Source organism: Seriola aureovittata, chromosome 13 (genome assembly GCF_021018895.1).
Source record: "Seriola aureovittata isolate HTS-2021-v1 ecotype China chromosome 13, ASM2101889v1, whole genome shotgun sequence".
Lineage (NCBI taxonomy): Eukaryota > Metazoa > Chordata > Actinopteri > Carangiformes > Carangidae > Seriola > Seriola aureovittata.
In genome coordinates, this window is record NC_079376.1 from 26,566,785 (window position 1) to 26,586,256 (window position 19,472).

Sequence of the window (19,472 nt, forward strand, 5' to 3'; positions counted from 1 at the left end):
GAGTTATTACAACCCCTCTTTCTCGCACAACATTGCAACTGCCGTGGGGGAAATTCCCCTGTTGTTTGTACCTAGTGAAACATAAAAAGAGGCTAATTTGAACACGATGTCAGCCCATCAGGTAAAGGCTGAACACATGCCCTCTAGAAGATGCCATCAGATCATAAATTATGCAAGCAGCATGTGTGGGAACAGCTGAGTTATTCATTATGCAAATATGCTAAATGGGATGAAAATGTCTACACCCACTAGTTTCCTCCCACTATGATGATGAGCATCCAATGGGCTCTGACATGCAGAGGGTAAAGGAAACATTTAATTTTTCAGATGGGCCTGTCACCTCGAGCAGCAACAAGAGTCTATGAAATCCCACTGAGCACATTAACAATTTTAACATTTTGATCTTTTTTAGATAATATTTTCTTAAAAGCAGGTTGGCAGCAGTTCAGCCTCTTTGGCATTCTTTCAGTGTTTGCAGTTCTAGGTGTGTCAACAGTGCCTGGCTTGTAGCCTCTGGTTTAAACATACCACCCAGTCACTGATGTTAATCTCAGCTGTGGAGTTAATTAGCATGGTAATGTATGCACATGAGTCCCCCTCTCAGAGGGGAAACCCACAGTGACATACATTCCCTGAAATGAGTTATGGCACAAATAAAATGGTCCCTGCAAGCATCACAGTTGGATGGCAACACATTGGTGTCAGTGGCAAGGTGGCCATTTTGGATGCTAGTGGCTGGCTACAGCTTCGGCTGGATGAAGACACATAAATCATTATAGCAAAGAAGAGAGGAAATGAGAAAAATGATTTTACTGAGGAGAAGAAATCAAAGTCTAAGCTCTGAAAACAACAGCCCTGTCTAACTGTTTTACTGCACGGCTCAGGGTCTGATAAAAAAGGAAAGATCTGTGCAGTGGGAACTAGGCCTTTACTTTCGACTGGCTTGTACTAAAGAAGTATACACTGTTTTACAGTATATTTGATCATACTTTATTAGTGCCACGGGTGCTCAGCTCCAAGGCACTCCTCTACAGCTAGAATAGTTGAGAGGAGTGTCCTCGGGGCATTTATTAATATTCCTCAGGCTTATTATTATTCTTCCGCCAAATTTTTGCGTGTAACTCGTCCCGCAGCTTTGAGAAAACCCCGGTAATATATACATCAAAACGTGCGTCTTGATCCCGAAAGAGGTGCTATGACTTTTGGTGTTAAAATTCCAATTTTTCCCAAAGTTATTCCCAAAATACTGGGAATAAATAATGCATTAGGAATGCATTGGAATTTTCTTTCAAAACCCACAAAATTTCACCTTTTATTGAGTCACCCAGCTCTCTCATACCTGCACGTAGAAATGTGATTCAAACTATAAAACGGAGGAAAACTTCTGGTCGCTTTGCTCTCCTCCCCAGTAATGTTAAATTTAGCACAGAAAAAAAACATAATAGTGGTAATTTAAATAGCGGTTCATGGGATTTATTAACCCTCAGGGGTCCCTCTGTCCTTTTTTGGACATTTTCTTCACTTTTCTTTTTTGATTTGCTGATCATTTTGGCTGTGTTACAGCTGAAGGTATGGATTTCTGCAAGAAAGTGTCTTTTTTGACATATTTTTAAAATCCAATGTCAGTTACTGTTACAGGTCTATTATACACTGGTAACACATTTTGTACCCTCTGGGGTTCCTCGCGTCCAATAAAGGACACACAAAGAAAATGCTATAAAATCATCATATATCAATATCTTTTTCTGTTTTTTTTTGCATACATCTCTTAAACCACTTCAGTTCTGCTCAAACCTACCAAATGTTTATTCATTTTCAGGATTTTAACCCTTTAAATGCCCATTTGAAGACATGTTGCCTCTTGTTTTATTAAAAAAAAAAACACACAGAATATGAGATATTTCCCACATAATACATGATGGAGGGATGTGACATTGTTTTATAGTCTTTTATATCAAGACATTTCTCAAAACCAGAATATGATCAGAGTGACTTTTGAACACTGGAAATAAATCATGTACTCATCCCGGCAGTAGCCCCCGTGGCACTCAAAATTTCCCTGGAATTTTCTAGTTATATAATAAGGTCTGCATTTAATATTTAGTCATTTATTCTCTTTGTATATGATGATGCTCTGATGCTGACAACTATGGAAATCAAGAGAGATGAAGTTCACTCAAAATTTTCTTTTACAAAAAGCAAGGCTGTATAGCTTTACACGGAATTCCAAATGAACAAATTAGCAAAAAGCAAAAATTATATTTTGTATGAAACTTTTTTATCATCATCTGAGCATGCAACTCTGATGCTGTGTCATTGGCACAGAATGGTGTGATGACATGTTTTCCATCAGATCCTTCACACATCCATCCATCCTGTGGTATAATATGTCACCATCTATGACAAACTATGCAAGAAATGGCATTCAGTGTGCTTTTGAGAATTCACTGCCATTTCCTGAATCTCAGTGTCCACACTGCCTAACATGATGCACTCATGTTTTGTTTTGTTCTGCCTCATCACCAACAAAGTGTAACATTCAGCCTGGAAACAGATTTTGTTTGGTAAAACAACATATTGCACATGCTGGCCTTTCTGCATTTTCACTATAGAGGGGAAATGACAGCCAGAACGAAGGCAAGGCTTTCCAAATTCATGCACAGTGGGAATGCATATGTCACCACAAATGGTGCTGAAAACAGTATGGCACCACACACCACTCTCTACTGGCTGCTCGTGTGTGAGAGTATCCAACAGATATGAGACTGCAGATACGTGTTAAAAAAGAAGCCAGTCAGATGGAGTCAGATGGAAATGACGCCGAGACTGCTTCCTTCACTCCAAAGCTGCTGGCTCTGCTCATCAGTGTCACTTCTTCTCCTGCCACTCCAGAAGGGAGGAGGCCTGATTCATTCTGCTGCCTGCTTTGTTGACAGACGAGCTACATTAGCATCGTCTTCAGAGAGAATGACACCCCACACAGATACAGGCAGAAGTCAACTTTATGCACATCTTAATTTAAAAACATGACTGAGAAAGAAGAGAAAATTCTATGGTAGTTCAATCATCAGCTAATATTCATCTTATTAGACCTTTCAAAAGACGAATGCCTTCCATGACTGTACAACTTTTTCCCCAAGAATTTTTCCAAATAATTTCAGGATGTGTTTTTCTATCCTTATAATCATTGTAATGATCTCCAGTTACAGTCTGGATAATACTGAAGCTGCTTGCTGGTCACATGAACCTATTTGCTATTTCTTTGCAATAGTTCACTGCCAAGGTTCAACTGCTGTTCTCTCTCTTAAAGGAAGAACTTAATATATTTCTCTATATTTCTCTCATCATCAGCAAATTCCATGGTGAGATGCAAACAAACTATTAATTGATGCTGTTAACAACTATTGGGTTGAGTCTCTTCATGGGAATAACACCAGGATTAGAAAAAAACAACTCTTATTGCTCAGTGAGAGCTGACCATGTAGCCAATCAGAGGCTGAGGATTCAACAATCAGACTCAGAGGCTGGGATTCCAAACTGATAGTGGAGAATTAAAGTGACACTGACATGACACAGTCAGTCTAACTCTTGTCTCAGTATTACTACTAATATTACACAGGCACTTCCACACTATAGTCTTGGGACTTAAAATGATCATTTTACATACACAGACTATATGGATGTGTAAAAATGATTTCATTATTAAATAATGAATTATTACAGTTCATCTAGATTTAATTTAGTCAATATGGAAAAGCCCCCCATAGCTAGTAAATATGATTTCCTTTTTGCTTTGCTGATTTGCGGAAATGGCAATGACAGTGTCCAGAAGTTGTTGATCTAAACTCTGTGGCTGATGTGAAAGTTACTGTATTGACACTGATAACATTTTAAACCAGTGTAGTGTGAAAGCCTATTGACCAGTCTGTGATAACTCTCTAGGGCTAACTCTAAGAGCTCCAGGGAAATACTCAAATGTCCCATGTGCAGTATATTCTTTGTTTACACTGTTTCAAATGAAACCAGGGAGTAACAAGGAACATCAAAATAAAACTGGTCAACTGCCCATACATGTTTTTCTTATTGGGAAAGATGTTCAGCCTTATAGGGATCATGAGAAAACATTTAGAGGTCATATTATGATATGTCTGTTGCTTTCTGGCCACTTTGATCAGTATCTTCTCTTCAGTCACACACGGATAGACATACATTCTTGTGCCATCATATAAAAATTGCAGCCGCTAAACAATATCTACATCAAAATCATTGATTTTCAACACTACCCACAACATAACTCCTTATGGTTAACAATGTATTTCGTTCCACGGTGTATTTTAGAGCATCATCCTACTAGACACACATGTTGTTTAACATTGATGAAACGGTCCAGACTGGGTCGGTGTCATTTGGAGCAACATGTTCACTGTTCCTCGATTTGCTGATGTAATATACTCGACTCAGTACACCACAGTCATTTCTTTAACACACACAGAAAGACAGAACACAACACTGGGGAGTGTGCGGTAGAGGGAGAAGACCAATGTACTGTATCTGAGAATAACAGAACAATTGCCTTGCCTCCAGCGGGCCCTAAAAGGCTGTCATAACAACTAGTTTGAGAGCAAACTCGGCACTCTGCACTAACAGCAGCATTAACAGCTACATCAGGAGGACCTCTTGGTTATGAAATGAAATGAGGACAAAATGTCAGACATATCCACTTCTGCTTTATTTGCCCTTTTTCTGCTTCCTGCAAAGCACATATGAGGGACAAGCACATGCTCTTACCTTCAGCGAGAGAGTCAGGCAGCAACCTGAGTCTGCCACAAATCAAACCATCAAACTATGAACTGAAATAAATACAAAACAGAAAGAATGTGTTTTGTCTTAACTATGCATCAATCACCCATTAGTCCTTGGACAGTTACTTTGATTGTTCAACTGAGCTGAGAAGATTTAGAAGCTATTTTTTCCCTCAACAACACCATCGATATTGAATTAACCATTTAAATCAGGAAAGAACTGAGACGAAGAATTTTATGTAGAAAAAGTTTTTCCACACTTTTACCACAGACACAATGCAACAGTCACTTATTTGCACTAAAAGGCAAAGAAAACACAAAAAGTGATGATGTTTAAGATCACAGCATTAGGACTTGGTAAGTAATGAATGTCTACTTTCGTGATACCACCCCCCGTCCCTATTGTGGGAGTGGTCCGCTGCTGTTGTCACTATAGGGGATGAATCCTGCTGATATCAGAAGAGACATCCTAAGGGTCCTTCACACTGACTGGGGACCTTCTCTGTTTCTCTAACACTGACAGGCTGACCAGATACTGAACATGTAGAACAGTTCATGTAAAATCTATCATGAAAATCTTATTATTTTAATCCTCAGCAGCAGCAGGCAGAGATTCCTTTAGCTAGATAATGACTTTAATATAATTTTATTTTTATTCATTATTTTTTGGGGTCGTGCCCGCCTGAATACTAACAGACCTGTTGAAACTAAAACAGCGATTCAGTCTATTTAGAATTTCAGTACCTCCTTGCCAAGGTCTTCTCTGATGACCTGCTGGATCTCCTCCATGCAGCTCTGAGGAGCTCGGCTGTGGAGCACCTTCAGTGTGGATGTGTACTCCTCAGGCAACAGGTAGTCCAGAGCACCCAAGTGCTGGCCCACCTTGATAAAAGTACCACGGTTGGCACAGCACAAATCTAGAAGACGCTCTGCTGAACGCTGGTGCACCTGCAGAGAAAAAACAATACAAAAACATCTGGATAAAAAGTCTCAAGGACTGCCGGAAAGAGCGTCATTAACATCAAAGTGGCTCATTCACTTGGAAGAATTAGTGTACAAAGCAAATTTCATGGCGTTGTGACATGAGATATCTGATGTGTCATGTTGACATTCAGACCTGAGGATGGAACCTAAGTCTCAACACAATCTGCTGACTGACGCCTTCTCAATACAACCAAGATAATTCCAAAGTGTATTGTTCAATCAATTGATCAATCAACCAATCGATACTGTATTGTTCTAATAGAGGAGTGAAAAGTGAAAGAATGGATGTGTGTAGCCTGAAAACACTGGGTTCATGTCTAATGACAACAAACATTAACCACATGGATCTATCTGCCCAACCTAAAACACAACTTTAAGTATGAGCAGATCAGTAAACACTTCTGTGAGGCATCAGGACTGCAGCCATTAGTTAGCAGCTAGCACACTCAGACTTAAGGTTATTTGTCCTAATATCAAGCCATATACACAATATTCACCTCATTCACTGTAACATTTAAACTGGTTTGACACTCATCAGATATGTTTTGAGAAGAGCCATGTTAGTCTGCAGTCCTTCCACATCCATTTGTCTGTCCATGCACTGTTGATGCATAGAGCAAAGCAATAACAGTGAGCTAGGAGGAACTGCTATAACAAAACCAGAAAGTGAATATCTGAGTCATTTAATGATTTCATGTCACTTGTGTCTCAGCAATAAGGAAGGTGAATCATAAGAAAAGTCATCTCATCAAGCCTGTGTTGTCCAGCCAAGAGCTTGAGGTTAGACGATGGTACAGTGCAATAAGAAACTGTTCAGACCCATTCAATCTTCTCACATGTTGGTTTGTTGGAGCTAAAACCAAAAAAAAAAGAATCTCAGTTTCTCTTGATCATCTTTTATATGTTTCTACACCTCACTCTGCAGCAGTATCTCCTCCTCATGGTTTTTGCTCTGATCTGCATTGTCAGCTGTGAGATTTTTATATAGACAGGTGGGTGTCCAATCAGCTGAGATAACCACAGGTAGACTCTGGTCAAGGTGTATAAACATCTCAGAGATGATCCAGAGGAATGGAGGAGTCATAGTAAAGTGTCTGAATACTATGTCAACCTGATATTTCAGTTTCTCCTTTTTGGTAATTTGCAAAACATTCTAAAATTCTGTTTTCACTTTGTCATTATGGGGATTGAGTGTAGATTAATGAGGAGGTGATTCATGAGGCTGTAACATAACAACATGTGAAACAACAGAGGGTCTGAAGGCTTTGTGAATTAAACCTGTAGGCCGAGAAGGCCTGGCTCACAGTCTGTGTTTCAGTACAATACTAACACTATACACCTCAATGTTAATGTCTCAACGTACTCAGAAATTAAAGCATAGAAGAAATAAATAATAAAAGAAATAAAAAATAATAAAATGAATTAATGAATCATGGAATTTTAAACACTCCCAAGTGTTTGACTCTCTTAGCAGCAGAACACACTTATGGTGTTGTTTCTACAATGGTAATCAAATGCTGTTTGTAAGGTTTGTGCCAACACCGCTGCACAAGTTCCCATGAACGTGTAGCAGTTGAAGGTTGTTTTGGTTTCAAACTCTGTCCAGTTCATATGTTTATATAAACAATTTGTGTATAAATATAAATATCTATATCTATATATACACACACGTGTGTGTGTGTGTGTGTGTGTGTGTGTGTGTGTGTGTGTGTGTGTGTGTGTGTGTGTGCGTGTGTGTGTTTGTGTGTGTGTGTGTGTGTGCTTGTGTGTTGTGGACAGCAGACAGCAGAGCCCTATACTGGAGGTGGTGGTCCTGTCCCATCTGTCCTATTTAAACCAGCTGGAAGTGATATTGCTTACAGAGAGCTCCTCTCCTGAGACCAGCGCCAATAAAAAGCCGTGAAATTAGCTCCCCTTAACCTCTGTAAACCCACTACACACACCATGAATACCCCCCGGCGCACACATACACACACACACACACACACACACACACACACACACACACACAAGACATGTTCCCATAGGACAATTTGACATGAGTGTCATGTGGGAAACGATGACGAAGCAATGACAGAAACAAGTGGCCAGAGATTACCAGATGAGCCTCTCTGCTTAAAGATGCACTGGAAACTGTTTTTATTACAAGCATCATTAAACTCTCAGAGCTTCCTCCTCTGTGTCACACCATGTGGAACACTAAAGGTGAAAGCTTTTACCATCACGTCATTCACAATTATTAATGTGGCTGCAGAGGCAATGATTTATACAAATGTATAGTTCAAAACAACAAATAATAATAATGTACTACCAAATAGCAAAACAAATTAGATTAATGATTGTTTTCTAAATTAATCTCAATACTGAGAATAAAAATCTTTTGATTGGAATCTTACAATTTTGACTTGACTATTCTCAGGATTTTAAATAAAACTTAATAAAATAGACTCCTCAGTCCTTAGTTGTGAATGAATAAAATCTGTGATTTGATGATTACAGATTAAATTTCAAATGCTTTCCTTTCATCTTCATCTTCTTTGGTGACATAGACTCACTCAGCAGCAATGGTCATTTTATCAAAAATGTATTTCCTTCTTCATATTCTTTTATTTAAAAAAAATAATATAATTAAACAAAAATAATGCAAAACCTTTCTCATATTTTCTGTCTTTTGATCTGGACATACTCTTCATTTAAAGCTGAAAGTCTTAACTTGAAATCTGATTGGTGCTCAGTGACCTGTCATACTGTGTGATGTGTTGTGTTGCTGTGTAACACAACTCTGCTGCACAAATTAATAGTTCAAAGCTAAAAGTACATAAAACCAATAAAACCAACAAAAGCAGTTATGTTTGTTTTTGTTGTCTTTTTCACATACAGTACAACAGCACAACACAGTTTATTGCACTCAACATCAAGCGTCTTTTTTATGTTTTCTTTTTTAGAATATTTACTAAAGTAGGTCTAAGAATTAACAGAAACCTGAAACTGTTTTATTCATTTATTTATATTTATTATTTTATTATCACCTTAAAGTGTGACAGTCCATGTCCATGTACACAGATTATAAGCAAACGTTTCCATGAGAGATGAAATTCAATGAAAAATTGATGGAAATAGTGAAATTAAAAGTTGTTCATGAATGAAAAATATCAACATGAGGCCTGTCAACTGATCTGTCAATATGTAATAATAACACTGCAAAATCAATATGCAAACAATTATTGTTTATTATTATTATTATCAGACAGCAGTGATATGGTGATATTCATGTTATTGCTGCTGTAAATTTACCATCATTTATGTTGAATTGTTCGTGTTAACACTGTAATCTGTTATTATGGTATGTAACTATTTCTTTTATCCTTCACTTTGAAATGGAGCAATTTCCAGCTTATTGAATGTTTTGTTTTTACCTGCAGAGAAATGTTGTTGTGTTTGTAGCTTTTCACTCCCCTTGCAGATGAAGATTTTTACAATAAATCAATGACAAAAAAAATCTGTGATCTGAACTGAAAACAACAGCCTGATCACCTGAAGTCATGTGGGATCTATTTGTGGCAGAATGTGTATGAGGCTGATTAGAGGTTCTGATCAGAATGAAAATCTGGCATGAGTTTGCTGGAGGGTTGTAGCCTGATCATCAGATTCATCATCAATCTCTCTCTCTCCTCTTCCAGTAACCAGTATGCTTTGTCTGACAGAGGTGGGCTCACAGCTTGAAGATGACATCACCATGGCAATGCTGCTCGCTGACAGCCTGAAGGGAATGCTGCTCTGGGATAGGCCGATGCTGGCCACCACCCACCATCTCCACACTCACGGCATCCAATCAAATGTACGTTAGCGAATTAGACACATGGGTTAATTTGTGGTACATCACAGAGAGGAGCTCAGTGCACAATGCCTCAGGGTTTCTCTCCACTCATCCTCCTCACACACTTGGCAAGCTCTGTAAATAAAAGGCTGGAGATGTGTGTGTGTGTGTGTGCACATGCATTGGAGGGTGGTGTGTAATGGATAAGAGGGTGAAAGAATGAAAGGAATGAAGGCTAGAAAGACAGGATACAGATGGATAAAGCAAGGAGGAAGGGGGAAAGGAAAAGAAAATGGAAGGTAAGAAGTGAAGGAAGGAAGAAAAGATAGGAAGGAGGGAAAGAAGGAACCTTTAAATGCTGGTCTTAGCTGCAGTCGTTTTTTCCAGTTACTTTTCATGTTTACAGTTCAGCTTGTAGAACTGCAGAATTGTGTGAGAATAAACTTTGCAGACACTTTATCAATAATTGATTCAAAATCTATTTGCAATGAAATCAATTAAAAATGGCCATTGTTTTCAATTGTTGGGGGAAAGCAGCTCTTACTGTATACATGTTCTGATGTGACAAATATTCTCATTGTTTGAACCTCTCTGTGGTGATTCAACATGTGTTGATGTTCACATTGTAAACATAGGGTCATTAAAAAAAGATATTTTCCTCAGAATCAGAAAGGATCATGATTGGTAATACAAACTTGTAAATAGGGTTAGTGGAGGTATATATAATGGCCAATGATCAGTAAGTCAGCTGCACAGAAGCAAAGCAGCATGAGCAGCTTTAATGTTCTGTTTGACAATATGAATGTGTGTAGACCTCACTTTGGTCAACAGGTCAAAGACACACAAAGTCTTTTTTCTGTACATTACAATGTGTCCTTTCTAATTTTAATGTTCAGAGCAAAAAAATCATCCACAAAAATATATAATTATATAAATATTGTCTATACTGTTGTTATATAAATACATAACAGTATATACACAAAAAATCTAGAATTAAGAGCATTATCTCTAACTATGAGGTTTTACTTGTTTTATTTGTTAACAGGAAATTTTAAGTGAAATCAATTCAAAATACTATTAAATTTAGTTTAGCACATATTGTTTTGTATTTGTAATAAGAACAATATAAGTCAATTAATATATTAATTTTTACAAAAAAACATCTGATACTCTGAGTGAAGTTGTGTTCCCATCATTGCGGTGTTTTTAGTTTTAGTCTGCATCTCTCAAAAATCCTGAGAAAATGACAGCAGAGAAAGTCAGGCCCATTTTTGTGTCTGGATCAAATAAAATTTACAGAAGTGATTTTATAATATGTAACTTATTAAATAAAACTACAAAATCCACTTATTTTTTTTAAAAAACTTATGAGATAATAAAATGTCAAACGATAAGTGAAATCATGCTCCAAACTGCAAAATCGTCATTCAGTATAATTACATTTAATGTACATATATATCCGCAACACCGTTCTCCTTATTGAGGAGATCCACCTTCACTACCAGCTCATTTATTTTTTTTGTCTGTGCTTTGTAAAACTCATGGAAAAATACAAAAAAACATTAAAATATTAACATGTATTAAGTGTAAAATATATTTGTACATTTTAAATGACCTCTAATGAACCTTTTAATAAAACACTACCAACACAATTTGAACATACCAAGAAAACAAAAATATACTTTTACTTTGTATTTTCTATATTTATTTAAAGAAATGTAATGGTAAAATCGATGTACGCACCATTACACTGAACAACAATTCTGTAGTTTGGAGCATGATTCATAGTTTGACATTTTACCTTCCCAAAAGTAAAAAAAATGATTTTTGGAATCTGTGGATGGGATCATAATCTTTAGTTTAAACCCTGTTATATTTTTTTCATTGCCAGTCTATGACAAAAATACTCTACTGCTACAAGGAAAGAGGAATAATCAAACATGGAAATAAAAACAAAAGCTGTTAAAATGTCCAGGCTGTAATGCACAAAGTAAAGCTTGTGTATTTTTACTGTTTTTAATTCAAATTAAATATCTGCTGTCTGTACTTTCAAAACTACTGTGCTGTTGTATTTCTTGGATTGGGGCATGGCTGCTCCGCACAGTGCTGCTTAGTTCAGCACCCAGTCAAAATCAGATGGCCGATTTAAATGTTAAGATAGGACATATTCCATATCCAGGAATCTGATGCAAAAGCTGAGAAATGTTTTCAAGTTTCTATGAGATTCTTCCCTGCATCCAAATGGAGTGGGGATAATGGAGGGACTTGTGACTCCTAGTGGCATAAAAGCAAATCACATGTTGGAGTTAATGAGGTGGAGCATCCTGCAGGGGAACTTCAACCAAACCATGATGGAGAGGTGGAACACTTGTAAAAGCTAACCTAGTCTTTGTTGGCCAGATTACAAGTCTGATCTCTGTCTGTCTTTGTTCAACCAGCAACATGGAAACCAGTCCAGAGGAGGGAGGTACATGCACCTGAAGCGTAATACATTCACTTCAGCAGATATAGGTGGGTTAGGGTCCCTGACTTCATCAGAATAAAGGCAAAAAACCCTGAAAAAAAACACCTGACTGGAAACATTGCAAATTTAAAGAAATCTTAATATTACAAAGATATTTGGATGGTTGGCTGACAGGGGAAGCTATCTAGTAAGTGCCATGAAAACAGCTGAAATAAATCATGGCTTCACCGAAGATTCCACTCCACTGGACAGAGTGAAATAAAGCAGCAGATAAAAACATCAGATTTGTCTGAAGCAACAATGAGACTGTTCCATTTCTTAAATGAAGACATGAAACAAACCTGCCACATTTCCATCATGTTTCTGACAAAGCTTTTCACTGTGAGGTTTGACTGCTCTTCTCACTGTCATCGTTCTTCTGCTGTGGTTTACTTGCAATGGACTGAAGAATTAGTGCCACCAGCTGTTTTCTTCCTTTTCATAACAATAGTGTATGGAAATGTGTTTTTTCTTCTTTTTTATTCCTCTTTATTTGGATGAAAACAGTTGAACTACAGTTTAACTAAATTAACTGAAGTTAGACAAAAGTTCTTGTCACTAACTCAGCTGCTCCAGCACCCATACAGATCATTCAATGGCAAAACTGATCAGAGATCAGCAGCTCAGTGCTCAGTAGAGTGCACACCTCCGCCAACACCAAACAATCCTACACCTTGAGGAAAGTGATCTTGGATCTGCCCCTGCAACCCTCTTTATCCCTCCACCAAGTTTGGTGCAAATCCTTTTTCTGACACATAAACAGACACTGATAATAACAAGTAAAAGTAATGATGATGAAGTGGGTGGTTGTAGTAATAGATCTAGACTCTATTATAGACTTAAAGGTGTAAACAGCTGCAGTTTTCATTCATGTTGAAAGAAAACTAAACTTTTCATGACCTCTGAATGTGACTGTTACATGGGATGTGCTTGAGACTTGTACATGTGGGATTTACTCCCACCTCTGATTATTTGTAAAGTGAACACAGAGCAAAATGATCTACTGTCATCTTGGTAACTTTCCAAACCTGGAAGTCAGTCACTTGTGTTTTTTCTTATGTCTTTGGTCTGTGTGTCTGCTGAGAGCAGGAACATTTTTATTATGAGAATAATAAAATAGAGGTTCCTCTGAAGCTGTGGAGTTTTAGGCTTATATATTTAAATTGGAAGTGTGATGATATAAATTCAGATTGGCATTTGACACTTGGTCCTCAGGTCCTCTGTTGCTAAAATCTGAATAAATCATTATCAGCAGCTATAATCTGCAAATATCCTCCTCAGTTTAGAAGAAGTGATAGTGTGATGGTGCTTAGCTTGTTCTTTTTGTTTTTCATTAAAGCCTTGGCCCTGGGGCTGATTCCCAGTAGTGCAGGACAGTGGACAGCCTTCCGATGCCATTAAGCACAGATGGTAAATTGTTTTCTAGGAATCACTCCTCCCCTCCCTTTGTGCTCTCTGACTGTGTGCAAGTGTTGTAGGGAGAAGCGAGGCCATGAATCCAGCCGACTCCACACAATGGTTAAATCAATTCCACACAGATTGTCAGAGACACAGAGAGACAGACAAGCAAGTTCAGCTCAACCAAACGGCTAATAAAATACTTTTTCAGGAGGCTGGGGGTTGTTTGATTTGTTTTTTTTTACAGTATTATTCATGAATTTTACAGTACAACTGTGCAATAATTGCTAATGGAATGTAATGGATATTAAATGTAACCATGTGACTTAAGTGTGTGTAAAATACTATTATTACAATTACTACTACAACTACCAATAACAATAATAATAATAATGATAATAAAAGTGACATTAGAAAATATATAAAAGATCATTATTTAATAATCTCTCTGTCTCTGGTGAGACACTGTCTGCTGTGTCTCACCAGAGACAGGCCATAAAAAGAATGGTCAACATCTGTGTAGAAGAAGCAGAGAGGAACATGGGTCAAGTAAGAAAAAAATTGGATGCATCAATTTCCATAATTCAACTCAATGGCATCTTTAATTTTGCTATGTTCCCATCGATGTAGAAAGAGAAAAGAGTTTAATGACTGAGCATCAACTGAAACAGCTGTGTGACTGAACCAGTTCAAGCACCTTGTTCTTTAGTTGCTAGCCCTAGTTGTTTCATGCTGGTAACTGTATCCACACCCGACTCCAGCTCCTAACTTAAAGGACAGGTTCATAATTTTTCAAGTCTGTCAAATCTGTACACTGGTTTTGCTTGCTCTAATTATTCCCCCTGTTTATACTTGCCATTAAAATTCCTCCCTAATACATTTTCAGTATGAGATATTGGGTCCTTGTTTTGTGCAAAATGTTCATTTGTTTAGATAACCGATTTTCCAAATACTTAGCAACATACAACAATAGATAAGTAACACTGTGCATACTCGTGTGTGTGTGTGTGTGTGTTGTGGACAGCAGAGAGCAGGGCCCTATACTGGGAGCCCAGCTGCAGTAATTGATTTCCACTGCCACACCAGAGCTAAATGACTGGGATTAGTGGACTATGAACAAGGCCTATTTATTATTGGTGTGCTCATGATTAGCTCGTTACTCAGCTCACTGAGGCTCATCTAGCTGCTTGTCACAGGGGAGAGTGGGAACTGTGTGTGGATGTGTGTGTTTGTCTGCAGATGTAAGTCTGTGTAGTCAGGAGGCCTTGTCTACAAGTATTATAGCAGTGAAGCTTGAGGAGTTAGTAAAGCAATTCACAAAAAAATCCTCTTGCATTTAACACAGTGATACAGAATGTATCTCATACTGTGCTCCTCCACAAAATGTCATTTATTTTAACACAGCCCAACAGCAACACAAGGTGGGGAAAACACCAGCTCTTTGTTATCTCCTATAGGCAAGTGTAGATGTTTAAACCCCTCCTGTGATGCTGCTGTTTTCTCTTAGAGCCAAAAATACTGGACTCAATGTGAAACGTGATAAAAAAAAAAAGAAGAAAAAGACAAATGAAGAGACGAGAGAATGAGAGGTGGTGGTGTTGGGGGTGATTTTCCTCTCGGAGCCACAGTTAATTTCATGCTCTGCATTTTATTGTCATGCTTCAGTAATTGTGCCTCAGTACTACATAAAAGGCAGAAATGCTCTCTGCCACGAGCCAGAGAATATTAAGAAACAGCATGGATCAGCAAACCTGTCCTGTAAAAAACAAACACACCGGTCGTCTGTGAAAACATCTTATTACGGCCTATAGTTGCATTTTACTGTTATGCGACCTCTAGTGGCCATAGTAATTATGACAGGAACAATGCACAAAGTCATGTGAATAAGTCCTCATCAGGAGGAGATTGTGGTGGATGGACTAGTCAACAAAACACAGGACAAAGGTGAAACACATGGTCAACAGTGTGATCGGCAAATGATGCAGCAAATCAGGGATGGAAATTTTTGTTTGATGGTACCTTCAACAAGCACATCAAATTTTAATAGTTTGTGTGGCAAAACAAGGAGGGTGAGACCATAGTTTCATTAGCAACAGTATGAACTAAAGTCTACACCTAGAGTAGAACTCCAACCTCAGCCTCCACTTAGCCAAGGCACCATGCTTTACCATGAGGCTTGAAGAGGCAGTTGTGGTTAATGTGCTAAAAAAAACATTAAAAGGACATTTTTGTTGTGCTGGTTTTCTGCTCATTTGCATGGTGTGTGCTTCTGCTTTTTGCTTTTTTGAAAACAGTATAGACACACTGTGAAATGAGACTATATACTGTCTGGGATTATCTTAATTTGAAGCTGCATTACAGTAAAATGTTATAAAACTTATTAGACAGTTGTAGCTCAGTTTAGCCTACTGAGTGGATCATCATATCCACATTACTAATGATTCTTTAAAAACATTTTGTTGTGTTGTAGAACGCACTAATTAAGAGTACTCATCAAGGTCTTTTAACCTTTCTCAGGTTTTTCAGCAAGGACCACAATGGAAATGCTTTAATGAATACTTCATTGTGCCATCCTCTGGGTTTATTTACACATGTATGTGTTTTTATTATGTATGTTTTATTGTGTAAATTCAAATCCAATGACAGACCCCTGACTATTTTGAGATAATGTGATGGGGTCAAAGTTATGGTTTTTATGCATGTATAGTTACTGCATGTTTATCTATTGAGTATCTTTACTTTTGCTGTCTTGTTTTCTTTTAATCAATGTGGTTTAACCTTGTGTTTTTATTCCTTTAATAACTTCTTAGTGTTACAATTTTATGGATTGTTCCACGCAGTAGCGTTTTATCCCACGGCCCCAGGATGAGCCTGAAGCGTAACAGCCCGTCCGTTCAGCGAGGATACTCCAGCCTAGGTTGGTAGTGTGCCGTTACCGCCCAGGAAAACCACAGAATATCTAAGTTAGTGGTGTTACAGGCACAGAGGGTTGGCTGCTTTTGGACATTATCAGAACACATTTCAAAATAGTTGGTTTTATGTTTTCATTTATGTTCATGGGAATAAACCCTGTCTAAAACATACCTCTCATAGTAGTTTTAACCGCCCCGCCCTGAAGAGCCTTGTCAAGGATCAAAGTTTTTGGTATTTGAGAAGAGGGGAAAATATGTGTTTTTGTCAATATTGTAATAGATGTGGCTGTCTGCTGTTCAATAGCCCACCATTGGGGAAAGACTGGTGTAATCTCACCATATTGCAGCGGTGAATCAGCTCATAAGAAACTATCAACTGTGACTATCATTCCAACCTTTCCCAAAGTTGTCCAGATGAGGCCTAAAGCCAGAGGACCATGTCACAAAGTTCCAAAAGTACACAACAAAATAACCAGAGTGCTGTATGAAACGATGGCAGAATATAACTGTTATTACTTCCACTGCCACTACTTCAATACTTACACCCTTCATAAAACTAAGAGGGGATTGTTGCATTTGGACTAGGTATTGAACCAATTCATATTCAAGTTGTCAAGTCAGCTATTATGAAATACCCTTTCCTCAGAGATTTGGAGGGAATGGCAATGTCAATTTTTATGCCTCCACACTGGAGGCATTATGTTTTCAGGTTGTCGATGCATCTGTCGCAGTCTCGTGAATGTGATATCCCAGGAACACCTGGAAGGAATGTCTTCAAATTTTACAAACATTCACTAGACGTCAAGGATGAACTGATTAAATTTTGATGGTCAAAGGTCAAAGATCAAGGTCACTGTGACCTGATGTCCGTTCCATTCTTGTGAACATGATATCTCAGGAATGACTTGGAATTTCTTCAAATTTGGCACAAAAGTTAATTTTGACTTAAGTATGAACTGACGTTTTTGGCCATGATTTAAGAAGAATTCATATGGTAAACATGACACGATTTAACACAACAAGTGTCTCATGGGATAAAATGATGAAGTAAGGACACTTTATATCCAAATGATCAAAGGTCAACTTCACTGTGACATAAAGGTTCTTCTAAAACATTTCAGGTCTGGTTGAGTGGTTGTAAAGTTTCTAAAATCAACCTTTTGTAAACCAGTAAAAATCTGAATGAGAAATTCAACTTTGTACATGTGTAGAATAGAGTTGCATTGATAAAAATAATCAGTGAATAAAAGTGATCTATGAATCCTTGCTGAAGTGAAGGTCTGACCACATTCAGCTGCTACACAGCACTGAATTCATAAGTTATGTTTGGAAACTCAACAGGCAACACTAATAATAATCATACAAGAAGAACTTGCATGAAACTTGACAAACTTGTAACTTGACAGCACATAAACACACCATTCCTCTATATGGAACAAAGATGTCTGCCGTCATTGGAGGCCGAGGGCTGAAAGACACACATACTTGTTAGTAAACAAAAAGTAGTTAGCAGAAATGTACAGTAAAGTAGTGACACTTTCAAAAGAAAATGTCAGACAGCATGAGAAGACAGTAATGGTAAGGGCAAGGTGAGACATCCGCTACAGTGGATCAACCAGAACACTGGCCTGTGGAAATGCAATCCACAACACACCAAGGTACTCGACGCAGTCGACACAGTGTATTCTTGCTAACCAATCCAACATAAAACTACACAGAAGGAATGTGTGTCACAGGTTTAAGCATTGTTGTACAGTAATAAATGTGGATGTGTGTTTGGCAGGGGAGACACTGTATTTTAAGGTGGGTTACATGAACATTTCATGCGGCTTTGGTCACCTGCGCTGATCACGGCCACCTGTGTTTGTGCCTGGAGATTGTCAGAAACGTGTTTCCTTCCCTTCAGACAGACACTTATCTCATCTTTTTACTTGATGAAAAACTAATGGCAGAAACTTGTCACCTGCTGGAGCTCCATCACAATGGACAGTCCACAGACAGAGCCTCTAAACAGCTCAAACCAGGTCTGACCACCACAGCTTTCCTCCAGCTGGTACTTGGTTTGGTTTGGTTACACAACACAACATAACACACATCCAGATATTCACAAAAAAAGGATGAAGAAAAAAAAAAGACAGAAGAACAAAAGTAGCATGGAACAGATGCGTTTATCTTGTTGTCAAGGTTCTGTGTCACCTTTATCCACCTCCACAACTATCAAACAACCCAAATATATTTTGTTTACAATGACATGAATTAGAGGCAAAGCAAATCATCCCATTTGAAGTAGGAAACTGCCAACATTTGGTAATGCTGGTAATTGTTCACTGTTTAACAGAATTGACTAAACGATTTTCAGTCAAACAACTAATTGATGTAACCGTTTCTACAGAGCAACAATTAAGAGATGACCATTGTTGAATCTTGAAGCTGCTGAAGCTGTCCCTGCTCTTTCTCGTTCTCCTGCACTAGATAAGTTGGCCTAGTTTTTTATTCTGAAAAGCCATAACAAATGTAAATCTGGTGATTCCACTAACCTTTGAAATTGAAAAAGCCACCCTAAGGCCTAGTTTTTCATAAATTTGGAATACATATCTGCAAACCTTTTTCATTCTCTACCCAAACACCAGGCTGAGACTAACTCTACACCACATTCACTTTCTTCTCATTTTCAGTCCAAACAGAAAATCAGACGTCCTTGATAAAAATGAAAGTCAATGAGGATAATAACTAGAAACTGTCCTTAGACTGGCACTGCCCTTTTCTGGACATCAGTCCACTGTGTTTTATTTTGGCAGAACTTAAACTAATTGTATGTACATTATCTGAATGTATATTCTATCCCTGATGCAGTTGTTTTTTAATTCACTCAGTGTTCCAGTGGGCATGTTAAAGATTTTGTGCAGCAGTGTGCCATGTTTGCTGACTACAGCAGTAACATATAGAACATATTGTGGAGGAGACACAGCGTTGGCTTGACAAAGCTAAAATGATGAATAGGCTGAAGTGATTGGATGATTGGATGACGATAACAGATTTTTTTTAGAATGCATTGT

The 19,472-nt window shown here is 38.0% G+C and overlaps 1 protein-coding gene across 2 annotated transcripts in view; it reads right to left on the reverse strand.

Moving 5' to 3' along the window:
* Positions 1–19,472, reverse strand: part of adck1 (aarF domain containing kinase 1) — a 117,820-nt gene that overhangs the window by 62,804 nt on the left and 35,544 nt on the right. For both annotated transcript variants that reach the window (XM_056393186.1, XM_056393185.1), the window contains exon 4: positions 5,547–5,750. In XM_056393186.1, the coding sequence (XP_056249161.1) occupies positions 5,547–5,750 (204 nt within the window). The remainder of the gene's footprint in view (positions 1–5,546; positions 5,751–19,472) is intronic.